The sequence below is a fragment of the Brassica oleracea genome, chromosome C8 (genome assembly GCF_000695525.1).
Source record: "Brassica oleracea var. oleracea cultivar TO1000 chromosome C8, BOL, whole genome shotgun sequence".
Lineage (NCBI taxonomy): Eukaryota > Viridiplantae > Streptophyta > Magnoliopsida > Brassicales > Brassicaceae > Brassica > Brassica oleracea.
In genome coordinates, this window is record NC_027755.1 from 34,454,416 (window position 1) to 34,482,116 (window position 27,701).

Below are 27,701 nucleotides of genomic sequence, written 5' to 3' on the forward strand. Positions count from 1 at the left end.
GCAGTTAAGCCCAGTCACTACAGCGAAGTCTCCTATTGCATACCTTATTGGCTTTCCCGCAAACCGACACCATAGTTCATACTTCTCCGGGTAACCAGCTGACGGAAAAACAACTGGTGTGCAAACATAACTGAAAAGGTATACCCCCCCCTCCCCCAATTAGCATTATCTGCCTGCTAACATCTCCTGATGCGCAACAGATAGTGCTTCTTTGATAACGTGTATCTACCTTAAACTGAAGTAATTATTAATTCTTTTATGTCCGCTTGGTTGTACCCTCTCTGATACAACTGTTCCGACAAACCTAATATGTAACATATCATAGCATGCATTTACCTATGGTTAGTGCCTCAATATAAATCGTACTATGTATATGCATCCAAATTTCCCTTTAGACAAAGATATTGTAATCTCAAGGATATACTATACAATAGCTCTAGTTTTTAGACCGTGTGCGTTTTTGGAAAGACTAACACACAGAGGGAAAATATGTTCTTAGGCTCCAAATGATTCAAACCGCAACCTTGCACTTAATAATAACAAAATTCTCTATATATACCTATATATTTATATGTTTTTGTTACTATTATGATCACACTGTAGTTGTTCTGTATGTTGCATTCAGACCATTAAAATTCTAAAACTGCAACAACCCGTATTCGTAAATTTCCGTATTTTAAACCAGTTATGTCTTGCCTTATATTCATAAACATGAGATTTTTGATAAAGATTTTAAAGTTCAAATCTAATAATACATGGTTTAAATTATTTTTTTAAATTCATTAAAATCTAATGACCATTAGCCCTTTCTTAAATTTTCATATATCCCAAATTTATCCAATTATTTACAATATTAATATTAATTATTTTTGTATTTTTGTGTTAATATGGTTGAACAAGATCCCAGACTCATAAATTATAAGAGATTTTACTAATTGATAATAGTACTAATCAAATGATGAAAGGAAAGGAAAAAAAAAATTGTAAATTAGGCAGAAAAAAGGAAAACTGAGGAAACCAATAAGCAAGATCGACACTTTAAGACACGAGCAAAAGCTCAAACATTCAACTCCAACCAGCAATACGAGAAAGACACGAAGAGCAATTCAAGATTTTGGTTTTATCATAGAAGCTCAATAGTCAATACACATACGGAGTTCGGAACAAAAGGTTCGTCGGAAGTTAGTTCTTCTGTTCTTGTCTGAAAATTCTGGTCAATATTTGCTTTGAATCAAATAGTAAACACTTGTTTTTTTCATGCTTATAAAGCTTTCCTCTTACCTCTTCATTGCCTCTAAGTCTCCTTCTCCCTTTCGAATTTCATCGTTTCTTTTGTTGTTGTAACTAATGTTGAGTCTTTCTTTCTTTCTTTTACCAAAGCTTTGGATTTTCAAACTTGATCTCGATTTACTCTTTCTTATTATTAAATTACCTTTGTAGATTTGGCGTTGACAATGTTGGGTCTTTCTTTGCTGGTGCAGTTTTCAGTGAAGACTTCAGATGATTTTGATTCAAAATTGAGGGCTTTTTTTTTGTGTGAAGTGATGAGATTTGGCTTTGCACTGAAAGGGAAAAGCTTAAATTCAAATCAGTTTGCATCTGGAAAGTGTTATTAGATTGTTTTTTTTTTTTGGTCTGAAAGGGCAATAGAAGCTGAGAGTGAATAGTCATGCAGCGTTCTCAAGATGAGAGGATTAATCTTGGTGAACTGAAAGGTCATATAGTGAAGAAGATTGGTGTTGAAAGATCCAAAAGGTATTTTTATCACCTAAGTAGGTTTCTGAGCCAGAAGCTGACCAAGAGCGAGTTTGATAAAACATGTTCCAGGCTGTTAGGGAGGGAGAATCTCTCTCTACACAACCGGTTGATACGTTCCATCTTGAGAAACGCAACCGTCTCCTCCAAGTCCCCACTGCCTGCTCATCTGACCACCAAACCTGTGGCAAATGGTCCAGAACAAAGGGAATCTTTAGCTCCTAACCATAGTGACCATGTTTGCTCCAACGGGGTAAGGTCAGGAGTGCGCAAGAGGAAGATGAGAGATAGTCCAGTAGAACAGCCAGCTTGTAGATTAGGTGGTGCTGCTGATGAAATAGACGGTGAGTTTCTTCGTCCCGTTGCGAAACCGAGAATACCACTATGTAAAGAACAAGAGGAGCAGGTGAGGGTAGCTTTATCAGCTAGTCCTCTGGTTGCACCTATAGGGATTCAGTTTTGTTCAGCTGGTGGGTCCCGTAGAAGAAGGGTTCCTGTCTCAACCAGCGCTGACGCAATGAGTAGCTACGAGAGTGGTGGGTTAGCAGAGACAGAGGTGCTGAGGAAAAGGATGGAGAGTATTGCAGTAGCGCAGGGTCTTGAAGGGGTTTCTACGGAGTGCGCTAATACGTTGAATGCTATGTTGGATGTTTATCTGAAGAAGCTGATCAGATCGTGCGTTGATTTGGTCGGAGGTCGGTCCACAGATGGAAGAGGACAAGGCTTATTCAAGAAGCAGCAAAGTCAGAAGAGTGTGCAAATACAAACTCCTGTGAGAAGACAAGATGAGCAGCATTCTGCTGTGACTCTGCTTGATTTTAGGACCGCCATGGAGTTGAATCCACACCAGCTTGGCGAAAACTGGCCAACACTAGTGGAGAGAATCTCCATACAGGTCTTTCGAGAGGAACACTGACTTCTGAGGTGTGAAAGAAATCATCAGTTATGAGTTTAATATGATATCAGAGCAGGTTAGTAGATTTATTATTCGGAAATGCAACTAATTATCCTTCCTAAAGAATCTGTAAAAAGAAAGGTACGTGTTGTTAGTTGTCATGTTGTAAGATTTAGCAATCTCAAAGAGCTTTGTTGTGTATACTACTACTAGTGAGTTTTGGCAAAAGAGATACTGAGAGTAGGGTACAAAGTCAAATCATGTAATAGCTCTTCTGCCATTTTTTCTTAGTCTTTTAGCATTTGTTTAGAATTCATTATCTTCAAAAATAACAATTTTTGATATCCCTTTTTTTGTTTGTTCTCTCATCTCAATGGAAATTTCGTTTTGATTCAAAAGTCCGCAATGAATTTGACTCCGTTGTCCTTGTATCCCCTGTCTATTGCAAGTTTTTATATGTCGAACATAAGCTTTTATTCGACAAGTTGTAGCCTGAGGATGTCATCATTGCTAGAAGAATTTAGCCAACAGTAGTCATCTTCTGGCAAGGCTCACTCGTTGGAAGGAAACTTGCTACAATGCATGTTTTGTCTACTGAAGCGGTCAACTGTATCTGGTGAGTTCTTCTTTGAACATTATGACATCTGGTACTCTGTGCCACCATGAAAATGCTTAAATTACGATTATATAATAATCTGAAATCCCCTGAAAGATGACATCTTTCTTCTGCACTTTTATTATATCCTGGAAAAAAAAATAAAACAATTCTTGCTGCGAAAGTTGTTCGAGTCTATGTCTTTCTGATGATTAGAGAGAATATGTTTTGAGATATGCATATGAGAGACTACTCTAATGTGTGGTTTTTAGACATGATACTGGCATGCGTTTCGCTGCACCAGACATATCTTACTTTCAATACTTCTTCCAGAGATTTATTAAATACTTGGATCTTTCTTCAGATGAGTTAAGATGGTAAATAGGCGAAAAGACGGAAGAAAAAATAATCAGCACTTCTTATAAAATGAAGCACCAGGGTCTTCATCTGCATCCACTCTTGCACATAATAATACAGTGTAAGTTCCCTACTTCATCTTGTTTTTGTATATCGTTCCTTGCTACAAAACATCATCATCATGTTTAAAGGGAAACAAAGAAATGGATTTAATTCAGTTTATGTTCTTTCATTCACTTTTGATTTTTTGTGTGTTGGTTATATTTCTTGTGTTCTTGACTAGCATTTCATTATGTTTCCCAAACCTAAGCAAATTATAACCAAAGTGTTAACGGAGCTTTTCAAATTAGTCAAGCAAGAGTCCAGACTTCCCTAACTTAACCCTCTCTTGAGCTTTTTGTTTTATTGAACCTGCTTCATTAATAATATAGGCTCTCTCCATTTTTGACTTTTATCTGTATGCGCTATTGGATAGTATTATAGGAGGCACTGACAAGAGGGTGTTGCTCACTGTCACTGAATAAATGTTCGCTTTCAGGTATTTTGATATCTCAAGTGAGAGTGTTCAGAGTAAGCAGCATGAAACTCTTTCCTCGTTGCTGAAACTTGATGACAATGCTTGAGCATTCCCGGTTCAGTTGTCATGTCATATATCTTACATTTATCTCGGCCTTGCCTTTTGCAGACCAGGAACATTCATTGTCTTCTTTTTTCTTCATTGTCTTTTTTCACTTGATCACTTGAGCTCTCTGTTTCCCATCGTCTCTCTTTACCCATATACCGTTTTCTCTTTTGCAGTTTGAGCAAACATAAACTAAACAAACTGTTTTTTTTAATCAATTTGTGTGATGTCTTTTGGCATATTCAGGTCTCAATTGTGCGACAAAAGATGACAACTATAAAAATTTACTTAATTCTGACATTAATGTAAACCAGAATGAAATTGAACATTAAATTAAGTTTAGTTTACATAAACCCAGATTTCTGACAATAAATCTGGCAAAACATAAATTAAAAAGTCTATCTCCACATAAAAAAAAGAGTCTACCAACAATTTTAAGTCGGATATATAATTTTGCCGTAAAAATAAGTCGAACATAAGAAAATAAGTCGGCAAATAAGAAAATAAGTTGACCACAAAAATCTACCATTTATAACAAATCTGCTACCTCATTCGATAGATATATTCTTAAAAATTTGTTTTCAATTCAAATCGGACAATCAACTCTGCCGTGGAAACAAATATGATGTTTCTAAGAAAGTCTGACACCACAATAACGGTAGATTTATTTTTCTATACAAATTTTATAAACACCACATTAGCGGTAGATTTATTTTTCTTTATAGATTTTATAAACAAACTTATTCTTTGGTAGATTTGTTTTTTTTGCCGTCAATCAAATGTTAAGGGTACTTTGGTAATTTTTTTTATATAACTATGGATAAAAACAATTTCGACCAGAAAAATATTCTAATAATTTTAAAAAAATATGAATCATTGTAGTAATAAAACAATTAATTTGTGTCATTTTAGTAAACTTCTCTTAGATAAAACATGTCATGTTTACTGCCGAGTTCGTGACTTGAGTGATAAAACAAACACAATATCTGATTTGTTTGTAAAAGACAAAAAAACCATCTTGAGTTGGTTCTCATTAGCAGAAACAAGATTTGCCTAGTTTAAAACATATACTACATCTTGACCGCGCGGGTGTTTGTTTTCATTTATTTTTATATAAATATTTTGTTTTCAATTCTAAATTGATATATATAATATATATGAGGTGTGTCTATCACTTTTTAAAATACAATAATTTTATCGTATTTTTTTTATTGAATTAGTTGTTTTCAGACCATGTTTTTTTTTGCTTGGAAAAAATTGATAGTTATTTAGTTCCTATAATGTAGCAATATTGTATTATAGACATATTATTTAGTTCCTATAATCTAGAAAGTGAGTTATTTAGACCTATAATAATGATAAGATTAGAGATTTAATGTAACATGACTTTCTATTAATATGTCCATTTTAAAAAAAAGTCACCCATGAGTCAAGGTTATATGAGTCAAGGTGGTTGTGACTTCTGTTTTAATATATGAATTATTGTGAGATTTGTGTCTTGCACTGGTGGGTATAAAACAAATTGATTTTCAAAACAAATTAGAAAAAGAATCTTACTGCATATATATATCATAAACTGTTACCAACAAAACTATTGTGTACGACATAAAACACATACAAAAGAGAGCAACCCTAATGAGCTAAGTGAAACAGATCATATGCCAAGACCCTAATTAATTTTGCCAATTATTTGACAGGATGGCGGCAGAGAGGGCAAGAGTCATGGCCTCTTCGCACGATCCATTCACAAAGACATTCTCTATGAAACTGATGGTAGCAACCGGGAAACATGGACATGGTTTTACTCTCAAAATCGTCAAGACAGATTGCACACGTCTCCTCCCTCTCCAAATACACTCTGCGTGTCGATTCCACAAGAACGGTGATGAGCAGTGGTTGCCCCTGCGGCAAGTCTCTCCGCTGAGATTCATCAAAAATATAATCTCTCATGTACCTGGACAAGTTACTGTCGTTCAATTCCTTGGCGAGACGACGGAAGATGTAGCTCGGTGTGAAGTTATCGAAATCAAGGGAGAGAGTAGAGCCCTCGCGGCAAGGATCGAGGTAGGAGCCTAGGGTTTCGATGAGACAAGAACCGCTACGCTTGTCTTGTAACAGTATCTCCACATGATGATTCTGAAAGATGACAACCTCTGAGGAGTACCAGGAGTAAGATTGAACCCTAGCGGTTGCTCGGATATGGAGGAATCTCTCTGTTGATTTTGTATCCATTGTTTTTTTTCTTTTTGAGACAAGAAACGAAATTTTAGAGGGAGAGATTGTTGTGAGAGACAAGAGACTGAGAATAGAAAGTGTGTGTGTTTGGTATTTATAAGAACTTAAGAAGATTAACGCGTATATGCACTTTCCTTTTTTCATCTCTGTTATTTCCTTTTTAACCTCTTTAAATCTTTAACGGTCATTTAATGTTCTATTTCCTTTTCTCTTGTTGGCTAAGTATCTCGGGTTTATTGGTTTTCTATTATTTGTTGTACCGGTTAGACAATTTCCCAAGTTTTAAACCAAATTATTTGTTTATTTAAAGTGCTTACTTACAGAGTCTTAACCAAATTCAACATAAAATTCACAACGTTAAGCTTCTGCTTTAGATTCTATCTCGTCTCATTTACTTACGTTTTTATTTTGGATCAATGTAGCTTTGATGATGCTTTTATGAGTGGGCTATAAACTATACGAGAAAATTAATGAATGCGAAGAATTTCATTAACAAATAATACGAACGAGATTGATACATAAAATTTTGAGAAACCCTAGTAATTAACCAAATCACAAAAGAAAGCTGATTAATAAAACCATTACTTAAAGAAGAAACACTAATTGCAAGCCTCTGTTAACTCTTCCAAAATTCTACTCGGGTTGTTGGTTAACGGGTTTGTGGATAGGCGACAAAGAGGGCATGAGTCATGTCGACCCAACCACTTGACGAAACAATCTTCATGAAACACATGCACACACCCCGGCGGTTGGCAGAAGGCCTGTCCCGACTCCGACATATCCTCTAGACAGATGGCACACGGTTCTTCTACTGTTGTTGTCAGGGGAGCAGAATTACAAGGCATGACTACGTAGTCCTTCTCGGTAAATTTGACGAACACCGTCATCGACAAGGGTCCTTGTGGTAGGTCTCTCCGTCTGGATTCAACAACGATCTGATCGGTTATAAGTCGAGACAAGAGAGGGTCGTTGAATCGGTTATGGATAAGTTGATGAACTGTGGTCGGTGCAAAGTCTTGGACTTTGAATCTGAGGACGGATGGCTTGTCGGGGAAAGAAGGATCCGGGTAAGAACCGAGACTGGTGATATTACCGTCGTCATTCTCGTCCACGAGAAGTTCTTCGATCTCCCAACTTTGACGTATCGACACCGAGTTCAAAAAACCTAAGGACAGACCTTGAGGAGTTGCATGTGCAATGACTTCGACCTTGAATGATTTGGTTTCCATTTTCGTACGTAGCTGAAAACTCAACAAGACTAAACTAGAGATGAGTCGTAACAGAGAAAGAGAGTGAGAGTTTGGTGAAACAAGAAATTGAGATGAAAACTTAAGTGCGTTGGTGAATGGAATGGTGAAGTTTTATTTATAAGAAAAAGACCTTATATTAAACGCGTAATGAAAACGCTCTATTTCCATTTTTTGTATTATGTTATTTCCTTTTCTTGAATCAAATCTCTAACGGTCATTTATGTTCTATTCTATTTCCTTTTTTTTCGTGTGGGTCAAGTATCTCAGGTTCATTGGCTTTCTTTTTTCTTGATTGTGCCGGTTAGGATGTGGACTATACCGGAGTTTTAACCAGATTAATTTATGCTATCTATTGTTTACCTTTTAAGATGGTTTATATGGTTTTTTTTTTTGTTTTTAAGGAAATATTCCTTGTAGCTGTAGTTAATATTGGTCCCATTAAAATTTGTTACTATTATAGGCTAGTATTGAAAATTTGAAGCAGCAAATAGATAAATAAAATAACAATTAATTTCTTTCGAAGAAAATATCAGTCAAAATCTGATTGTTTCGAAATAATCAAATTCCCCAATATCTAAATTTGATTTAGGATTTGTTGTTTTATTCGAAAATGTTGTCAAACCGCCAAATTCTACGCTGGCCGATTAATGACCGTTTTCGTGTTTGTTTGTAACATTTTGTTGTGTCCTAAATTATTCCAATTACAGAGCGATCTTAATAAGGATGAAACTTGTCTAAAAGACTCTATATTCCATCTCACATTTTTGAAGCAAAAAACAAATCTCAAGAAACCTAAGTTAAGAAATCAAACAGTCTAATGCCAAATATGGAGATAACAACAAAGACAAGTTCAAATTTAGCCAACACATTAGAAAACTATCTCTCCACTTTTCACAAGATCTACTGTATATATACCTAACCAAATCCTTTTATTACAAACTCAGATTTTGAGATTTAGCTTTCACAACAGAAAAAAAAATAAGGATGGGTCTCAAGGCCTCCTCTTCACTCCTCTGTCTCGCCATTTTACTTGGTGTCTCCTCGCTTGCATCATCCGTTAACATAACCCGAGCACTAGAGAATTACCCTGAGTTCAGTACTATGATCGAGCTTTTGGCCAAGACCGAGCTCACACCAATTATCAACAAACGTCAGACAATCACCGTTCTGGCTCTTTCCAACGATGCTATCGGTTCCATCTCTGGTAGACCCGAGGAGGAGCTCAAGAACATTCTTATGAACCATGTGGTTCTTGACTATTACGATGAGCTCAAGCTCAAGGCTCTCAAGGACAAGAGCACATTGCTCACTACCCTTTACCAATCCACCGGTTTGGGACAGCAGCAAAACGGTTTCCTCAACTGCTCCAAAGCTAACGGAAAGATTGTCTTCGGGTCTGCCGTGAAAGGCGCTCCTCTAACCGCTGAGTACATCACGACCGTGTTTCGTAACCCGTTCAATCTCTCTGTGGTCCAGATCAGCATGCCCATTGTGGCTCCTGGTCTCGGGGCTCCGGTTAAGGTTCCTCCACCACCACCCATGACTTCCCCACCGGCTCCGTCTCCCAAGAAGGCTGGAGCCACTCCAGCTCCAGGACCAGCCGAGGAGGAGGATTACGCAGACGCTCCTCCTGGTGCAGCTCCAGAAACTGCACCTGCATCAGCTCCATCAGAAGATGGTTCTCCTGCTCCGGCTCCAGAGAATGCTGGTAAGAAGAAGATGGCAGCAGCTGATGAGGTTGAACCACCTAGCTCTGCTTCTAACACCGGTTTGAGCTTCGGTGCTGTTCTCGTTCTCGGGGTTGTGGCTAGCTTTGCTGGGTTCTAAAATGGTTTAAGACAGAGGCGGACGAGGACAGTAAGCTGAAAATGAGACTCAGACCATAGCGATAATCATGGTTATATGAAGTAGATTAAAGATATTAAAAATTTCTGCATCACATTAATGTAGCTCAATCAATTAATGAAAGTGTGATGTTCTGTCCTGTGAAATATGTAATGACAAGATTGTAACCAATTTGTTTTCTTCATTCATCCAACTCAAACAGCATACACAACCCATATATATGTGCTTCCAAATCCCAAACTACCAAGGATCATTTCAGATGAACCAAAACATATCATCTAGTTTTAGCATCCAGAAAATGCACATATCCAAGTAAGCACAACAAAATGACCAAAACAGAGCTCTAAAGAGTTTTCACCAAAATATCATAAGGAAAGCCTAAAAAAAAAAAGCATAAACAGTTGGTTGCTCTAGGAGAGTTAGATATATTGAAGCGCGCCTATTTGATTATGTGCAAGCAGCCTCAAAACATTTAATCCTCTCTACGATGTTAGCGAGGACCTCTTCCATATCAAGTTCGGTCATCGGTGTAAATGGTTTCTTCATATCCAAAAGACTGATGAATGATTCGCCGCCTTCCTCTCGAATCTCAAAACATCCACGCCTTGGCTGTTGTTAAAATCAAACATATAATAATGTGACGAAATAAAACAAAAACAAGCAAAGCATTTAAGAAGATAAGAGTACCTTAAGAGGATTGAGAGTGACAATGATGCCAGGAACAGCATTCTCCAGACCTTCCTTCACCTCGTTGGCTCTCTCCTTGAATGATTTGTGTTGTTTGCTTCCAACCAAAACAAACAGAAACGATTAGCTTCCGAGACCAACACAAACCCTAAAGACGAGGGAGGAGACATTTATAGCTTACCAGTGCTCGATCACAATCGTCTTTTTCTCAGAGACTTCTTCTTCTTCTTCTTCGTGGTCTTCTACCACGGCTTCCTCTTTTTCTTTCTTGATCTTCTTCGCCGCCGCTCCACCTTCCTTGGCTTTCGTCTTCCTTTTCCTCTTCTCTGGAGATTCGAAGTTCATGAGCTTGGAGGATGTCGAGTTACCACCGCCGCGTCCCTTCGTTTGGCTCCGAGTCTGGCGACACATGCTTCGAGTCTGCCTCGTCGACGTAGCCACCGCCGCAGATTTCCCCTTATCTCCTCCTCCGGTGCTCTTCGGCGGCGCCATTGTATTGAATCAAAGAAAAGAAAAGAAAAGAAAAGAAAAGCTTCCGTCGCAGCCAGAAAATGGCTGCTGACTGTGATGCTCTCTCTTCTTGATATTTTTCACTTTCACCCGCTCGCTCTTTATTATTCTTTTATTTTTTCAACGCTGCTTAAAAGACCTTGGGAAGGACTAGAGTTACTGGAAGAGGACACGTCATACGGAATTCGAGTAGACGGTCATGATTAGCTGTTAAATAATTAAAGACGGATCAGTATCATTGGCTTAAAATATGGTGGTGGTCTTTTACTGTTTACGACGTATCATCATTCTTTCCAAAACATCGTTCATGGACGATATTAAAAACAGGTGAGAAGGTGGAAAGAGGAAGAAATTCACCAAAATCTAGAGTAATTAGGTGTTGGGATTGAAAAGCATTTCTGGGGCAACTATATAGCTGAAACATTTATTACTCTCATTCAGTGGCAGAGCTCTAAAAATATTTCACCGGGGTCAAAATATAAAACATAATTTTATTCAAATTATCCAAAAAATTATCCCAAAAAAATATAGCGTGTTATATAAATTCTATTGGAAATTTGTTGAAAGTTTACTTAAAATATTTACTGTTAAATATTTAGACCGACATGACCTGTAAAAATGAAGCTATAGCTTATGTTCAAAAAAATTTAATCTGTAGTCATTATTAATAATATCATATAAAATAAAATTAAAACAATTCTTATTAAATTGTTTATAATTTAAGCTTTAAAAGAAATTAAGAAAAAAATGCATGTCTATTGAATGATATTAGTAAACAATGAAAAAAAAATTTTATTAGCCATTGTATTTAACGGACAATCCCAATTATACGTAAAAATAATTAAATTAACTAAAACAGTGAACCAAAGAAAAAGTGACTGGGGCAAAATAATTATAATGAATTGGGAAAATATTAAATTGCCTTAACAATTTACATTAGGTGTAGTTATTTCATGGGGGGCATCTGCCCCCTCCACCTTCAACGTACATCCGCCCCTGCTCTCATTTACTCCGAGAAATTGCCAATCAGATGATATTCGTTTACTCTACGTTTACTTTGATCACTATTTCTAATCTTACACTTATTATACCGCTACGTTTTATCAGAGTAACCCTTTTCCTCTATTTTCCTCTCTCTCTCGTTTATTTATTTCTTCTCAGTTCCACCTTTTATATTTCATTCAGTTACTCCGAGAGTTACCGATCACACCCTTAGTGTGATTTTCTTTTTCTTCAAAACGGTAACTACAGTTATCACAAATTCTGATTGGTAGAATTTCACCCCTACCCGTCAAATTGATGCGTCATGGATCAATAATGGTAGTGCCAGTGGCTTTTGGTAAAATTTTAAGGATTAAATGGATTCTGAATATTTCGGATTACGGGTGTGCAGCACGAGCCTCTCAGCTTTGCATATTGAGATGGAAGATTTACTTTGGACAACCTCATATATGAGAGATATGAGGATAACCTTGATACGGTTCGAGACGAACTGCTCGGATCTATTAGACATGACTACAAACCCGATGGATTAGTCAACATTCGGCGTCCCAGAGAATACATGAGGATTTTGAGGATGTGAGTATGTCTCATATTCTTCAGCTTAGGAATGGTCGGATGGATGCGTTAGCAAAAGAAACAAGGAGCAAAGCTACATTTTTTCCATATAGATCAAACATGGCCGGATGGAGATGCTAATCGGAGAATTAGCTCGTCTGACCACCACTTGATATAGCGTAGATGGGTAGCTGACAAAAAAAATGGAATGATATTTTACTCTAAAAACCAAGTCACACTCTAAAAGAAAATATTGTATCATCTCAAAATCTATTTTTATTTTATTTATTTTTTGGTAAATATTTTCATAAAAATTAATTGGTCTTACACCAAATTAGAAGGGAAGGTAGGCTGGCGCTCTGATGAATGATGAATGATGAATGATGAGAGTGATGGTGCAAAACTAACTTTTTGCCACTGAACTTTTAATTTTTTTTTATGTAAGTAAATTGTGGATGAAGTTAGCTCTGGAAAATCAAATTCTGAGTAAATTTTGATTAATTACACAATTACTTTTTGCAGAATTCTAGTGAAGTTTACTTTCGTAAAATCTCAACTTTTCAAATATAAAATCTACCTACAAATTATATAATTGCAAAAAATTACCTAAATATCAGTTAAAAAAATTAACTGAATAACAGATTTCTTTGGGTAGTCTACCGAAGTAGACTGAAAACGAACATAAGAGCATCTCCAATGGTGTTACCACCATTGGAGTCCTTATGATTATTAAACTAATATTTTTTTTAGAATAGTTAAGGACTCTAATCAAAATAGTATGTCCAATGGTGTTCTCTAATTTGGAGTCCTTAGCAATAAAAAAATATTAAATTTAAAAACATGTAAAATTTAAAATTTTATTTATTACATGATTAAATATTAAGATACAATAATTATTAATCTTCATCACCAAATTTATTCCAAATGTTTTCAATTAAATCATTTTTCAATTGTTCATATATACGAACAAGAGTTATATATGTTCATTACATACTCTCTTTTGTTTTGATCTTCTGTGATCTTGTTGCTTAAAACTCAAAACGGTTCTTATTATGGAAAACCAACACAAGCAACAATATTGCTGTTGTTCTTTACATAATATTCTTCTCCCAAATATTCTGACAAGAGATCAATAATGTATTTGAATCCAGAGATTTATAACCTAACAACATCAGTGTTAATTAAAGATAGACATAAACTATAGCTGAGAACATTTCAATGCAAACAACTGCAGAACTGTGTGAGATTTTATTATTAAGAACAATCAGCAAAAAGGACTCTTTATCTCTTCGCTCTAATACAAGATTATTCTCTTCACTTAATAAAAGTCTGATGCCACAAAGATTACATGAGAATCACACAAAGCAAATGTCTCATAGTTGGGAAAGAACTAAGAAACATGACCAATAACAATAACAAATAGCTTTGGGAGTGTATTAAAAGTGACAAACATACGTATCCACTACTGAAGCTTGAGTTCCATGATGTTCTTGGTCTTGGGAGGATATGCCAAGTAAACCTTCACTACCCTCTCTACAACCTCCATCTGCTTCTTACCTTCAGCATAAGCCTCCTCCACCTTAGAATGATCAGTGAGATTCTTGTTCATGCGGAACCCATCCAAGGTCATTCGCTTAGTGCAGAACCCATCCAAGGTCCTTCGCTTAGCGTACTCCCTGATGTTGTAGTCAGGGTACTGACGCCCTGCCCGAAGCAGGGAACGACAGAGGCTGATGACTTGACCTTTATCTACCATCGCATGGAATGGAAACTAACACCTTTATAGTACAAACACGTTAAAAGGAATACAGGAAAGTGATTAGCAGTGCCAAAAACAAAAGAGAATGAGTCAAGATAAGGGCTAAAGACACAAACTTTGAGAACTATCGAAAAATTTTTATAGACAATGCAATTTTATTTAAGAAAAAAAAAGAACCAAATTTCTCCAGGAAACCAAACATTAAACACAAGCTTCATAGAAAACTATGCTAAGGAAGAAATAGAAAACCAAAACGTTTAAACAAAACCGATTAAATTGACTCAAAAACAACCACATATTAAAGGGAATGCAACAAGATGATTCATAGACAGTGTGGATTTGTATAAAAGCAAAAAAGAACCAAAATTTCTCTCTAGAAAATCAAACTAGTGAGGATATTCACTTATCAGCATTCAATATCTAACATTAGCAAACAAAAGCTTCATTGAAAAATATGCTAAAGAAGCAATAAAAAAAAACTTCTTAAAACAAAACCGATTAAATTGTATCTAAAACAACCTCCTTAGACAATCAAAAGAAGAAACTTAACAGCAGACATACAACTAAAGTCCAAAACTCCACGAAAATTTATAGAATTGCAGACACAAACAAGAACATCTAATTCACAGAAGAGGATCCAATCAAATTCTCACCAACTATTATACCAAATAAGAATAGAATTTGAGGAAACGAAACTCCAAGTTCGTATAAACGAACAATTTTTTTTTCTCGCCTTTGTCGGATTTGTCGCCAAGAGAAATCAACAAGAGCACAATCGCCTTTCTCGCCGAGAGGAAAGCTTTTTTTCTCGCCTTCGTCGCCTTTCTCGCCAAGAGAAATCAAGAACTGCACAATTGCCTCTTTGTGGCCGAGATCAAATTTTTTTCTCTCGTGTTGAATCGAAATGAAATGTTTTTCTCTCCAAACGAAACACAATACTCTCCCCACCCAATGCCAAGCCGCCACGTCTATAAGGATTTAGTCCTTAAAATCCTTATTTACGGACCAATCCTTAGTTAACTAAGTGTTTATATTGTTATTATATTGCTAATAACCTAGGATTAAGAGCTAAGGATTCCACTTCATCCCCCGTTGCGGGTGCTCTAAGGAGACCCAAAAGTGGTTTTGGAATTTGAAAAAACTCATCAAAAGAGGTAATAATAAACAAGGTTGATAATCAAACAAGAGGCCTAAAATTTGGTAACCGAGCATGGGAAAGAAGATGTGACTGTATTAGAGCATCATCATTATCCACGGTTTTTTAGGACGGGGTTCTTAGGGAAATATAAGAAACAGTTTCTTATATTTCCATAAGAACCCCGTCCTAAGAAACCGTGGATAATGATGCTCTCAGTCTCTACTATAGGGTGTGATCGATGGAAAGTAGCTGAATTGAGAGTAAATGAGAGAGAGAAAATACAGAAGAAGAAAAGGTGAAAATATTTAGGGAAAATTGTATTTTAGAGCAAAAAAATGATAACTATGTCATTTTATCCTAATATCTATTTTGTTTCATTTTTGCCTATAATACCTTTTAATATTTTTGAAAATAAATTTAATAAATAATTTTACAAAAAAAAAAAAAATTAACTATTGATAAAATACCTATACGAACTTAGTGGTATTTTTTTCAGTTCTAAAAATATTTAAATCATAATTTTCAGATTTTGTTCTAAATAAAGTAGAAATAACATTCTACGAAGTAGAAAACGAAATCCATTTTTTTTTCATTGAATCTACAATGTTTAGAATACGTGATCTACGTAAATAAGAGTATTCTAAAAATATTTAGAATACACATTCCGCGCTTAACCTACCGATCTAAAATCTTTAGAAATCAAAATCTACACATTAATATAAATCTAAAACACGTAGAAACCAACTTCTATAGATTTACTGTAAATCTAAAACATGTAGAAATCAAAATCTACATATTACTATAATTCTAAAAACCTGTAGAAACCGATTTCTACAGATTAGTTGTACTCTACGGATAAGAAATCAGTTCCTAAAAATATGGAAACAAAATATTTGGGAATATTCACTTTCATATTGAAAAAAATCGATTTTAAAAAAATGAAAAAAAAACGTGGTAACCTTCTTCTCACGCCGTCTTCTATATTCCATTGATTGTTCACAAAATTTTCACAAAAAGTTCACATTATTTCTACCAGATCAGTGTGAAATTGAGTGAGTTAGGGTTTATGAACTTGAGACTTTGATTTTCTCCCCTTTGTCCGTGAAAGAGATGAGAAATTATGGGTTTCATCTCAAAGAAATCGAGTTTAAAGAGTTGAGATCGTGTTTGGTCGGTTCAAATCAAGTGAGAATCAAACCAGATATAACCGAAGAAAACCAGGAAATCAATTTGGAAGACTTACCTGGGCACGAGATCGATCGGTCTATAATTCGAGATCGGTTGATCTGTATGAAATCGACCTTTGTCGATCGAATGAAATGGACCAGGTCGATCAGTATATGCTCCGCTTTTTTTTGTTCTGCATAATGATCAGGATCGATCGATCCGTTCGACCTTGTAATTTCGGATCGATCTATCCCGCTTGATCGAACCTATTATTTATTATATTTAAAAATTACAATTTCAGGGTGCTATTGCCATTTTGAAAATAATTAGGCTAATGAGATATAAAGTATATAAAATTAGTCTAAAAGAACATAATTCTCATTTATTTGCTATAAAAAAATAATTTTCCCAAATATTTATCCCGCCGAGTTCAGCTACATTTATGTAGAGTAAAATTGTGTCTCTTAGACAGTATAAAGTAGAATAAATGGGCATTAAATTCTTTTACTTGTTTTCTACCTGATTGGTGGAAAATGAGAGTAAATGAGCGTTAAATTCTTTTACTCCAGTTTTGTTTCACTATATGTGCAATACACTCAGACACATAAATAAACGTTTGACTTGCGATATTATCTAAAGATTGACTTTAAAAAAAAATACCCTCTAGAGATTGATTTATAACCTACATTTTCTGTAATGTTTCGAAGATAAAAATGTTTACACAATAATAGAAGCAAATGACGATATGAATATGTGTCGTAATTTCTTGTACGATTGAGCATATATCTTTGACATTTGAAAAGGTTGAACTGAAAACAGATTATAACAAGCTTTTACATATTTTGTTAAATAAAAAATCGTTTACACGTAATGATGATAGCTTCGTAGGAACAGAGCCGGTCTTGACAATTATATGGCTAGAAGCAGCATATAAAAATGTGGCCTATACATATTACCTGATTTTAATTATTTTTTAAAAAACTATAAAGGGGCATCAAACCCTCAACATGTTATAAATATAGCAACCGCTCAAACAATAAAGCTAATAAGACTTGTTGTAAAAATGTGGCCGGTAAAATACATAATCTCCTGGAGGCCGGAAGCACACGCTTCTCTCGCTTCCGTCAAGGGCCGGCTCTGCGTAGGAAACATTAGGAGAAAAATGTACAAAGAACGGTAGGTTTTAGTGATCGAGACACTCGTAGTTAATCAAAAACGCGTTTCGTTTTCTTATATGAAATGCTTGATAAGTTAAACCTATTACTTTCTCGATGACTAAGAATTTGAGAAATTCTAGAAGTATACCTTCCATAGTTATTTTCAAAACTATCCTGATTCAGCTGATAAAATGATTTTATTGAGTTCAATGAAATTTTGAACGAATTAGTTTAAATTCAGTAGTGTTATAATTGCGATAACCACTGATACACAATTTATCAAATACTAGATATTTATTAGTCGATGCCCAATTGTTCAATTGATCAATACTAGATTCTACAAATGCTTATTAGTCAATATTGACGACGTAATCCAAGATAATTGTCTGTATTTATCAGAATATAAATCTACAACTTCGAAGTTATGATATTAACCACGCAGTGATAGTTAGGAACTTAGGATCGTTGGTTGTAAGTTTAAACAGGGATTGATATTATCAAACGTAAAATTATTAAACTGTTTATGTTTGGCTAGTCGAAATAGTACTATAAGCGTTTTCGGCAAATTAATATCTGTATAAGCGTTTGTTTGTCAGGCCAAATTAATATTCTTAAGAAGTTAAGAAAACACTGGAAGAAAGCCAATAGTTGCCCGCAATATTTGTACCGTAAAGAATAAACATATAACACGTTTGTTCCAAATGGTATCGAAGTGAGGAAACCTAAAATTTGAGCTTGATATCCAAATTATATTATTAATCATTTTCAAAATTTTGCGATGAAAGATTATATAATGATCACAAATTATCCATGATAGTTGATTCGACATTACACCTTATAAATATTGCAAATTAATTGAGGGGAAAGATATTGACTGCAAACACATATACAAAGTTTTCACATACCCAAAACCGTGATTCTCTACATACTTTTACGATGCATAAACTTTACAAGATTTCGTACGGCGTACTTGTGCGTGATTGTGAATTTGATTAAGTTCCTAACTAAATTTTATTGATAGACTACACATGTGCATATATATGGATGGCTATATGAGTATATATATATATATAAGGTAACATGAATTTATAAGGGTCCTAAAAGGAGAATTTCTTGACCGACTACACAAAATAAACAAAGATAAAACTTGGACGTGGGAGGTTTAGCTGCATGTACCTTGTACTTGAAGATCCTTATTAGGTGAGAGCTTCATGCATACACTCTATTTCACAATTTTCTTATTTTTCAGTATTATAATTTCTACTCAATTTGACTGGCAATGTCATTTAATTATTTTTCTCTAAAATAATCACATAAAACCATCTCTTGAAAAAATTTAATTGTTACAAAGCAGTCATAATTTGAAATTCTTGTTCCTGAATATACCAAATTAAGAAATTTACAATAGATAAATATGTCTCATCAAATAGAAATTCATATATAATAATTGTGTTTTATTCGTATGCATGACAAAAGTAAGGAGAACAAAAAGAACCAAGTGGTGGTTGCCTAGTGGTAATCTTTTGGGGCTTGGTGTGTACCCACATCAGTTCTGGGTTCGATTTCCCCTGAGAACTAAATTATCACTACTTAGCCAGTCTGGACTTGGGCTTCGGCCCAAGTGGTTTACATGGTGGACCATAACAGATGATTGGTCTACCCCCTGACATTAGTCGGAAGGTATTCCAAACTCGGGTCACCCCCTGACATTAGTCGGAAGGTATTCCAAACTCGGGTCAGACAGTGTGGTACGTTTTCAAGCTAGTCCACTCTGTAACATTAAGTGCGTTACTCCCGGGGCCGACCGGATCAGCCGATAGGGTTTATAAAAAAAAAAGGAGAACAAAAAGAAAAACCTACTCTTTGTCTTCTTCCTTCATCTTTTCCTCAGAATAGTCACAAGTCATCCCTGTCTCATGATATATATAAATACCATCAAAACCCTAATCTCATAAAGTTTTGGCTGTCATTTTTTTCTCCTTCCATGTAAGTAAAGCCCAATCTCTCACCCTATACACTAATCTTGTTATTTTCTTCTTTGAAACCCCTCCCTTAGATCATTAATTTTAAGGGAAACATTTTTAGAATCTTAGGATCTATATTGTTCTCTTGTATTCTCATGGATGTGAAACTTAGACACGCTGCTGTACATGTTTTTTTGAAGCAGATATAGAGGGACCTTGATTTGGAGTAAATTAAAGAACATATAAATGGAACAAGGAGATCATCAGCAGCAGAAGAAAGAAGAAGAGGCTTTGCCTCCAGGTTTCAGGTTTCATCCAACGGATGAGGAGCTAATCTCGTATTACTTGGTTAATAAGATCGCTGATCAAAACTTCACTGGAAAAGCAATCGCCGATGTTGATCTCAACAAGTCCGAGCCTTGGGAGCTTCCTGGTAGGTTAATTACTTTACTTATTTTTTTTAATTCTGTCACACACAAAAGATCACCATGTCTATATATCTTTGATTTTATTCAAACTTGGTAAGACCAAGTTTTGTTTGGTTGAAAAATATCTAGACTAATATGTGTCTATACATATGCATATTTTTCATGTATATATATATCTATGTGTATTCTACTTTAAGCATGTGATATATACATATATACATGATGCGAGACATACTAATCTTAAGTCTTAAGACTAATTACTAGTTCTGTTTTTGGTGTATTAGTTTATAAGAAAAATGAGATAAAATCATTAGTATGTTTTTCTAGCAAAAAGAAAGTGTTCAAAAAAATGTTCTTGATTACTAATCGTAAGTCGGATAGTACAAATCAAAATTGCATGTCGGTTGTAATTCCTTTGTATATGTTAAAAATCCCTTCCGCCAGTGCCGTGCGAAGGCTATTAGGGGCTTAGGGCAAAAATAATTTATTTTATATCAAATATGCATATTAATTTTTTTTAATACGAACCAGAAAATAAATTGTTTTCTTATCTTATATTTTAAAATTATTTTTAAGAAAAATTAATCTTATGAAAATTAATGGCAAAAGTTATATTTTGGTTACAACTGAAAATTATATATACAAACTCAAATTATATGCAGGAAAATGTTTTCGACGTTCAAAATAAAAAATAAACAATGAAGTTAATATTCACAACAACTAAGCAGAAATAGTCATATTATTGAAAAGTATTAAGAGATAATTATAGTTTTTATCAAGTTATCATATATTGATTATATGATTTATGATTATGGAGACCCCAAAATGTACTAATGTGAGAAGGGGACTGGAGCCAATGCCCCAAAATTGATAAGGTGAGCACGGCTCTGCCTTCCGCAATCGAACATCGTTTCGTGTTATTCTGAACTTATAAACATGTGGTTGGAGTGAAGACTAGATGCATGCTAAATGTCAATCATCTATGAACAGTTTTGAGTAATTTCGTTAAGAAATACTGTAAGCCTATCTTAAAAATAGATGGAATTTCCTAACAACTCAACTTTAATTACAACCGTACGTACGTTAATTTCTCATCTACTCATTGGCTATAAGTGATCCATAATCCTATAAATAAAAAATATCTTCGTTTCTTTTCTTTCTACCGTACTCTACCAAATATCATAGATATAATATATATAACCATGGATTGCTGAAGCAAAGCTTATTACTTAGTTCTTTAGAGCATGTTTATCTAGGGTCCTTATTGAGGTTTTTAATGCGTGGATCCCCACAAAACCTTTAAGGATCGGTTACAAAAACTACTAATTAAAAACCGATTTTAGTGAGTTTCTTACTCTGTTCGCGGGTCCCACTGACTCGTGGTGGTCCGCGATTGGTTTGTTTTTTAATTTTTTTTTTTAGATAAAAAAAAATCTAAGAAACTCAAATGAGTTTCTTACTGAGATGTTATTTAAAACCTAATAGAAAGATATAAAGATAGTTATTTAGCTAATTTGACTCGTTACTTCAAAAAAATTTGTTTGAGTAAATTGTTGATAGAGAAGGCGAAAATGGGAGGAAAAGAATGGTATTTTTTCAGCCTACGCGACCGAAAGTACCCGACGGGTGTGAGAACAAACCGAGCGACCAATACAGGATATTGGAAAACCACAGGAAAAGACAAAGAGATACTCAATAGCACAACCTCAGAGTTGGTTGGAATGAAGAAGACTTTGGTCTTCTACAGAGGAAGAGCTCCTCGTGGGGAGAAGACTAGTTGGGTCATGCATGAATACCGACTTCACTCGAAGTCCTCCTATAGAACCTCAAAGGTATATATTATTTACATATACCATACTACTTTTCTTACCAAATATACTCATTTATGTCATGGGCATGATAATTTTAATATAAACTTATATGCATAGATCTCATGTGTGAAGACACAATCCTGATCTTCACACAGTTATTAATATAAGTAAATTAACCCAATTTAGTTGTTATGGTATATGAATGTGATTGGCTACAATCTAGTAAACATGGTTAATCTAGTGGGATTAATTTTTACTAAATCACAATTTTGAACCACTTGTTTCATAAGAAGAATATACGAGCTCAATATTATTCTCAAAATCTTTTTTTCCCCATGGTGTAATGTAACTGCAGCAAGACGAGTGGGTAGTGTGTAGAGTGTTAAAGAAAACAGAAGCAACCAAGAAATACACAAGCAATTGTAGCAGCAGCACAAGTCATCATCACCAAAGCCACACAAGAGCCTCAATTCTATCAACCAACAACAATAATCCTAATTACTCATCGGACCTCCTTCAACTTCCAGCACATCTACAACCACACACCTGCCTCAATTTCAACCAAACCCTCATGGCTAACGCGGTTCACCTAGCCGAGCTCTCTAGAGTCTTTCGTGCCTCCACAAGCAGTACCATGGACTCTGCTCATCAGCAGCTAATGAGCTACAACCACATGCCCGTCTCGGGGCTCAATCTCAACCTTAGTGGTGGACTGGTCCAGCCGACTCCCCCTGCTATGTCGCTTGAGGATGTTGTCGCTGTTAGCGCTTCATTAAGTGGCCAAAATGGGTTTGGAAATGTGGAGATGAGCCGGTGCATGGACTTGGATGGATACTGGCCATCTTATTAATTAGGAGATATCACTTTAAATTATGGCTTTTCTTTTGTTGGCATGAATAAGAAAGTCATACTGGTTTGTAATACCTTTTGTTTTTGTTTTTGCTTTTGCTTTTGCATTTGTTTAGCTGTTCAAAGCAAATAATTAGGAATCCAAGACTAATCAAACCAATTATGGTCTGGCTTTTATAGCAAATACTTTTGCTTACAAATAAAATAAGAGCTGTATATTAACTTTTTTTCATTTTAGCACAGAACTGGTACTAGTTACGTGAAGTTTGAGACATTGCTCTCACCATTTAGCACGGTTGATAATATTCACACGTAATAGTGTTCACGTTCATGATATTAATATGAAAAACACGATAAATAAATATATTCATACTTTGCAAGTTCAAAATGTTACTTTTAACACAATTTGTTTTACTGGAACAGATAAATTTTGTTTATATATGCAAACGCAACAGCAAAATGATAAAACGAGAGTGATGGCTTTTAAAGAGTAGTTAGTACAGCAAGTCCCAAATCCATCCACATGAGTTACAAAATACACAAACCAAGCTTTTAATTTACTCCTGAGATATGTCTAACCTTCTCTGTATAAAAAGACTGAAAACTTTATCCAAAAGGCATCTTGAAAAAGGGAGTAAAGAAACACTTTTGCACAGAGAGCTTCAACAAAAAAAAAACATACATAACAAAAAAAAAGCTTTGATATCTCTAACATGGGCTGTTTAGACAACATATGCCTGTTGCTGAGACCCAAGAGACCGCATCAAAACCCTGTCATTTACCTGCAATAGTACAGAGTCAGATCAAATAAATAGTAGACACAAAAGGATTTATGATCGTTCCAAAGTAGCAGCTAATCGCTTCTAAATTACATACCCAATAGTTTCATAGTGGAAACAGCAGACTTCACTTCTCAACATGAGCCCTTTTGGCCTTACGACGGCCATGTTGATGAGAGTGTCGAGTAGGCTTCTTGGTCTTTGTGCTGGCACCCAACATATAACAAACTAAATGTCAATCAAGTATGGAGTATCTTTATAAACTAGAGAGAAATGTACTTAACTAATATTAACATCTTATAATTTAATGCAATTGTTAGAAAAGACTTGCCGGAAGAGAGAACAGAGGAATCTGTACACTATGAAGATGGGTAACGCCAACAAAGCAGATGCCTAACAAATGAACAGTTTTTCAATTTTGCAAGTTAAGTGAGGAAACCAATCAAGAATCATGTTTTGTCTTAAGATTGCAAGACCAGAGAAAACATACTGCAAACCAAATGAACTCTTTGGTGGCAAAAGGTGCCGTCAGCTCATGGCTCTTCAATTTTCTTTCGACATTGGCTTGAACCTTCCAGATATACAAAGTAATTATACATAATCCTCCAGAAATGGCAATGTTCATATCTGGAATGTCTATATATTATACACAATGCCATTGATTCCTGACCTGATCGTGATACGTTGTAGCAGATTTCAGAAACTCTTTGTAGTAGTGAATAGCCTTATCAGCATGTGGCTTTGTGGCCGTGGCCACTTGATCAACATATGGCTTGCTGAACTTTTTAGCCTCCTGGAGATAACCATAATTAATCAATGAAGCTGAAAGATTAGTAACCATGTAAAAATTCTACCTATATATATATATATATATATATATAAACACTTCACCTGGTAATATGGATCTACATGTGCTTGAAACTTGACAATATGAGGAGTAACTGCATCCTTGGAAGCATGGTAAGCCTCTTTCGCTTTGGTAGATAGTGTCTGTACGTGTGGCTCGACATGCGTCTTGACAGTCTCTTTCACGGCTGGAATATATTTCTGCATATAAGATTTCATAAGCATAACCACAAGTGCCTCATCTGAGTAATAAAATGCATCGCTTTGTTAGCTGCTTACAGTTTTAACATTAACCATGTGTGGTTCAGCCCACTTTTCAGCTTGAGTCTTCGCTTGTGTCACCTGTTATATAATCAAAACTTAGTTAGGCATAAGTTTGCTGACGTTAACCGGATATGGAAACAGTACCTTTTGTGTTACTTTCTCGAGAACCGGTTTCCCGTGGGCATCCCAATGTGGCCTAGCAACAGTCTGGAAATGAACCCAGTGTACAGCAAGCCAATGGGGAAGCCACGAGCCATGAACCTGGTTCAAATAAACAATCCAAGTCTTAACACCTTCTTCTCAAATTTACCGGACAAGGAAACATATCATCCTTTTATTATTTACCTCCTGGAGTTCCCTAGCCTTTGTGGCTGCTTCATGCCTCATCCGCAACATCTCTTCCTATAATTTTATTTCCATAATAGTCAAAAGTGATGGCAGAAACAGAGGAAGATAAACTTTAATCCAAGAGCGTCATCATACCTCGGAGATTTTAAGAGCACGCTCAAGTTTTCGTATTTTGTTCTTCTGCTCTTCCTTTGTCTTGTGAAGCTGCACAAACTTTCTAGTTAATATTGTCACAATCAAAACGCATATACATCTATCAAGAAACTCGACCAATTTTCACAAACAGTTAAGCTATTTAAATGGTTCTTCTTGATGATAATTGACAAGAGAAAGTAGAGAACAATACTTTATCCAATCTGGAGTTCAATTCGTTTAGCTTTTTATCGGCTTCACTAGTCCGAGCTTCAGTAGATTCTTTCTCCTTATTCTTTTGCTCCAGAAAGTTCTTAAGTACCTCTACCTGAAAATGCAGAGCAGTACCACCAAATCACACGAAGTTTACAGGAAAGTAAAAAAGATTTTAAGTCCTCAAAATAAAGATCTCACCTGCTTCTCTAATTCAGTAGCTCGTGCTTGAGCTTTCTCCAACAGTTGCACAGATTCTGATGAACCCTTTTCCTGTAGACAAGTGAAACAATTAAACCCTAAGAAGAAAGCAAATTAAAAGTAAGTGAGAGTATGAGAACATACCCGAAGTGATGAAAGCTCAGTCTCCAAGGAAGAAACTTTGTCCTGTCTCTCTTTGAGAAGCTTCTCCTTTTCTGTTACTGACTCTTCTCTCTCTTTAACTTCTCTTCTTTTCTCTTCAACTTGAGATTCTTCACAAAACCAAACCAAACACACACACAAAAAAAAAAAAAAAAAAAAGGAAGTCAAAACATAAACAAAACTACCGAGCGTTCGTTCGTTCAAATCAAAACTGAACAGAATCTTGCAGTTGAAATCGAAATTAAGATTCTGAGAGAGAAAGAAGCAAAACCTAGGGCATGGATTTTAGCGTGAAGCTGTTCCAACTGAATCTCGGAAGCGGATCCAGGGGTTGTCGTCGGTTCTTCATCGGAAAAGACACCGGTGGTCAGAACCAAGGCGACTAGTAGTAACAAAGCCACGACCTTCGCGACCGCCATGTCTGAAGTGAGTAACGAGAAACAGATAAGATTTGATGATCGTAGCCACCGGAGATTTGATTAGAAAAATGAGAAGAGGACAAAAGACGCGATATATGTTTCTATTTTCTGCGAATGTTAAATGTGGTTTCGTGGCTACTTTTCATCATTTTTTTTTGTTTATTAATTATCATCAAATCGATTTTACTAGTAAAAAGACTATTGTCATATCTTATTTATTGACGTCATAAATTCTTCCATCCCTATCTCGTAAATTCTCCTAGCATTATCTGTGATTTGTTAATTTATTTTATTTTTTTTTATATTATTAATGATATTATTTTTAAAAAAAAATTATTTTAGTCAAATTATGGAAACGGATGGAGTAAATGATTGTGTTAATTGAGTCATAAAATAAAAAACAAAAGTTATACAAAAAGTGAGAATAAATAAAAGCATTGATAATGCCGTTTGGAGTGCACCTGCGTCCATGTTAAGTTCACACGGCTCAAGAGTTTAGGGTAGGTGGTACGGCCGTAAATGGGAAAACGAAATATGGTTGGGAGATTATTAATGGGATCAAATTTGTTCTTGTCAACCTCGTGTTAAATAATATCACACCAACTACTTTCAGCGACTTTTTCTTTTACATCCAAATCAAATTATACGTAGCATCTACAAAACCAATCCAATGTATGCTAAGTATATTAAAAATCATTCAAAGGCTTGGTTTAGTTATTATCGGAGAAGTTCACATTTCTAAATTTGAGATAGTTAATTCAATAATTGACGATAATCAGTTTTCAATTGTAAGTTCATAAAGCTTTTCAAACCTCGATTACATGCAGGCTAGAGTAAAATCAAATTCGTTTTGATCCAAAATTTGTATGATCGACTTGACTGTAATTGATCTGATCTGTAAAAGTATATACAAGAATTCAAGATGAATTATTGAAGATAAGATCTCATAAGTGTAGGTTGATGTTGAGTAATTCATATTAAATATATCTGTGTAAGATGGTTTAAAATATTTTAAATATACATGAACTTTCAGTTCACAAGAGCAGCATTAAGGCAGGTTCTTAAATGTGTTTCTTAAGTTAATTGGATTTTAAAAAAATGAAAAATAGATGTAAACTGAAGACACGGTTCTTAATTAAGAGAAGGAGGAAACTGTCAAATTATGGAAACGGATGGTGTTGACGTTGAAAGTGAGTTTGATTTGTGTGTGTTTTAAGGAGCTTTGATGGTGTTGACGTTGAAAGTGATATCATGTTTGATTAATTACAACAATGGGATGTTGAAGGAAGATGGTCTCCGTGAGGCTCAGAGGAAGAATCGTTTGGTTCGGATGCCTTCTCTCGTTGAGTACTTTGGTTACTGCCTTTGCTGCGGAAGCCACTCGTGTTCTGCTGCTGTACTAAACTTCTCTCGTTGAGTACTTTGGTTACCGTCTTTGCTGTGGTCATTGTAATGTTGTGTCTTGTTATCTTGTGTGACTGACAATAAAAGTGTATTCACAAACTTATATAAATCACTAGGGTCGGCCCGCCCTACGGGCGGAATATACCTTATTTGTGATCTAAAATATTACTTTTTGTATGATCCCGTGGTTTGTGTTTTAGATTTCCATTTGCAAGAAATGTTTATGATAATGATTTTTGTCTTTTAAAAAAATTTAGGTGAAAAGGGATTATAAGTGATAAGATATCCTTTGCTTGTTTGCAATATTTGTTTTTGTTGTCCAAAAAATAATAGTTTTTTATATTAAAGAAAT

The 27,701-nt window shown here is 35.3% G+C and overlaps 8 protein-coding genes across 10 annotated transcripts; 3 read left to right on the forward strand and 5 right to left on the reverse strand.

The window, feature by feature from the left end:
- Nucleotides 1-991: 991 nt before the first annotated feature.
- LOC106308300 lies at nucleotides 992-4,438 on the forward strand. Of its 3 annotated transcripts, none has more exons than XM_013745453.1 (5): nucleotides 992-1,170; nucleotides 1,482-2,726; nucleotides 3,050-3,266; nucleotides 3,610-3,723; nucleotides 4,141-4,438. In XM_013745453.1, the coding sequence occupies exon 2, from the start codon at nucleotides 1,670-1,672 to the stop codon at nucleotides 2,669-2,671; it is 1,002 nt and encodes a 333-aa protein (XP_013600907.1). In that variant the 5' UTR covers nucleotides 992-1,170; nucleotides 1,482-1,669; the 3' UTR covers nucleotides 2,672-2,726; nucleotides 3,050-3,266; nucleotides 3,610-3,723; nucleotides 4,141-4,438. The 3 variants fall into 3 exon arrangements, with proteins under 3 accessions (XP_013600907.1, XP_013600908.1, XP_013600906.1); XM_013745454.1 differs by having other exon boundaries at nucleotides 3,142-3,266; XM_013745452.1 differs by having other exon boundaries at nucleotides 1,482-3,266.
- A 1,472-nt stretch (nucleotides 4,439-5,910) lies between these two features.
- Nucleotides 5,911-6,456, reverse strand: LOC106309261 (E3 ubiquitin-protein ligase RING1-like). Its single transcript, XM_013746306.1, has one exon. It carries the CDS (start codon nucleotides 6,454-6,456, stop codon nucleotides 5,911-5,913), a length of 546 nt encoding a protein of 181 aa, XP_013601760.1.
- A 602-nt stretch (nucleotides 6,457-7,058) lies between these two features.
- On the reverse strand, nucleotides 7,059-7,744 carry LOC106309262. Its single transcript, XM_013746307.1, has one exon. It carries the CDS (start codon nucleotides 7,686-7,688, stop codon nucleotides 7,059-7,061), a length of 630 nt encoding a protein of 209 aa, XP_013601761.1. The 5' UTR covers nucleotides 7,689-7,744.
- An 842-nt stretch (nucleotides 7,745-8,586) lies between these two features.
- On the forward strand, nucleotides 8,587-9,536 carry LOC106310127 (fasciclin-like arabinogalactan protein 3). Its single transcript, XM_013747336.1, has one exon. The coding sequence runs from the start codon at nucleotides 8,694-8,696 to the stop codon at nucleotides 9,534-9,536; it is 843 nt and encodes a 280-aa protein (XP_013602790.1). The 5' UTR covers nucleotides 8,587-8,693.
- Nucleotides 9,537-9,704: 168 nt separating this feature from the next.
- LOC106310128 lies at nucleotides 9,705-10,842 on the reverse strand. Its single transcript, XM_013747337.1, has 3 exons — nucleotides 10,423-10,842; nucleotides 10,242-10,338; nucleotides 9,705-10,163 (listed from the first exon to the last, which is right to left on the reverse strand). Exons 1-3 carry the CDS (start codon nucleotides 10,731-10,733, stop codon nucleotides 10,002-10,004), a joined length of 570 nt encoding a protein of 189 aa, XP_013602791.1. The 5' UTR covers nucleotides 10,734-10,842; the 3' UTR covers nucleotides 9,705-10,001.
- A 2,928-nt stretch (nucleotides 10,843-13,770) lies between these two features.
- LOC106311343 (LYR motif-containing protein 4-like) lies at nucleotides 13,771-14,064 on the reverse strand. The gene has a single exon (XM_013748544.1). The coding sequence runs from the start codon at nucleotides 14,062-14,064 to the stop codon at nucleotides 13,771-13,773; it is 294 nt and encodes a 97-aa protein (XP_013603998.1).
- A 5,360-nt stretch (nucleotides 14,065-19,424) lies between these two features.
- LOC106310355 (protein CUP-SHAPED COTYLEDON 1-like) lies at nucleotides 19,425-22,808 on the forward strand. The gene is made up of 4 exons (XM_013747582.1): nucleotides 19,425-19,515; nucleotides 19,697-19,926; nucleotides 21,482-21,753; nucleotides 22,088-22,808. Exons 2-4 carry the CDS (start codon nucleotides 19,740-19,742, stop codon nucleotides 22,580-22,582), a joined length of 954 nt encoding a protein of 317 aa, XP_013603036.1. The 5' UTR covers nucleotides 19,425-19,515; nucleotides 19,697-19,739; the 3' UTR covers nucleotides 22,583-22,808.
- A 233-nt stretch (nucleotides 22,809-23,041) lies between these two features.
- LOC106307299 (apolipoprotein A-IV-like) lies at nucleotides 23,042-26,080 on the reverse strand. The gene is made up of 14 exons (XM_013744215.1): nucleotides 25,798-26,080; nucleotides 25,509-25,636; nucleotides 25,365-25,436; nucleotides 25,165-25,278; nucleotides 24,954-25,022; nucleotides 24,816-24,872; nucleotides 24,615-24,731; nucleotides 24,486-24,548; nucleotides 24,252-24,407; nucleotides 24,031-24,153; nucleotides 23,851-23,931; nucleotides 23,692-23,753; nucleotides 23,458-23,566; nucleotides 23,042-23,363 (listed from the first exon to the last, which is right to left on the reverse strand). The coding sequence occupies exons 1-13, from the start codon at nucleotides 25,943-25,945 to the stop codon at nucleotides 23,488-23,490; spliced, it is 1,269 nt and encodes a 422-aa protein (XP_013599669.1). The 5' UTR covers nucleotides 25,946-26,080; the 3' UTR covers nucleotides 23,042-23,363; nucleotides 23,458-23,487.
- Between the last annotated feature and the right edge of the window lie 1,621 nt (nucleotides 26,081-27,701).

What these genes read in the sequence shown, in the direction of transcription:
- LOC106308300 (XM_013745452.1), top strand. Translation starts at nt 1,670, where the DNA reads ATGCAGCGTTCTCAAGATGAGAGGATTAATCTTGGTGAACTGAAAGGT.
- LOC106311343 (XM_013748544.1), bottom strand. Translation starts at nt 14,064, where the DNA reads ATGGTAGATAAAGGTCAAGTCATCAGCCTCTGTCGTTCCCTGCTTCGG.
- LOC106307299 (XM_013744215.1), bottom strand. Translation starts at nt 25,945, where the DNA reads ATGGCGGTCGCGAAGGTCGTGGCTTTGTTACTACTAGTCGCCTTGGTT. An exon ending in GTGCTCTTAAAATCTCCGAG is followed by an intron (nt 24,873 to 24,953) that starts GTATGATGACGC and finishes ATAAAATTATAG; the next exon opens with GAAGAGATGTTGCGGATGAG. An exon ending in TTCCTCTGTTCTCTCTTCCG is followed by an intron (nt 23,567 to 23,691) that starts GCAAGTCTTTTC and finishes GTTGGGTGCCAG; the next exon opens with CACAAAGACCAAGAAGCCTA.
- LOC106310355 (XM_013747582.1), top strand. Translation starts at nt 19,740, where the DNA reads ATGGAACAAGGAGATCATCAGCAGCAGAAGAAAGAAGAAGAGGCTTTG. An exon ending in CGAGCCTTGGGAGCTTCCTG is followed by an intron (nt 19,927 to 21,481) that starts GTAGGTTAATTA and finishes AATTGTTGATAG; the next exon opens with AGAAGGCGAAAATGGGAGGA. An exon ending in CCTCCTATAGAACCTCAAAG is followed by an intron (nt 21,754 to 22,087) that starts GTATATATTATT and finishes ATGTAACTGCAG; the next exon opens with CAAGACGAGTGGGTAGTGTG.
- LOC106309261 (XM_013746306.1), bottom strand. Translation starts at nt 6,456, where the DNA reads ATGGATACAAAATCAACAGAGAGATTCCTCCATATCCGAGCAACCGCT.
- LOC106310128 (XM_013747337.1), bottom strand. Translation starts at nt 10,733, where the DNA reads ATGGCGCCGCCGAAGAGCACCGGAGGAGGAGATAAGGGGAAATCTGCG. An exon ending in ACGATTGTGATCGAGCACTG is followed by an intron (nt 10,339 to 10,422) that starts GTAAGCTATAAA and finishes TTTGGTTGGAAG; the next exon opens with CAAACAACACAAATCATTCA. An exon ending in TCACTCTCAATCCTCTTAAG is followed by an intron (nt 10,164 to 10,241) that starts GTACTCTTATCT and finishes TTTTAACAACAG; the next exon opens with CCAAGGCGTGGATGTTTTGA.
- LOC106310127 (XM_013747336.1), top strand. Translation starts at nt 8,694, where the DNA reads ATGGGTCTCAAGGCCTCCTCTTCACTCCTCTGTCTCGCCATTTTACTT.
- LOC106309262 (XM_013746307.1), bottom strand. Translation starts at nt 7,688, where the DNA reads ATGGAAACCAAATCATTCAAGGTCGAAGTCATTGCACATGCAACTCCT.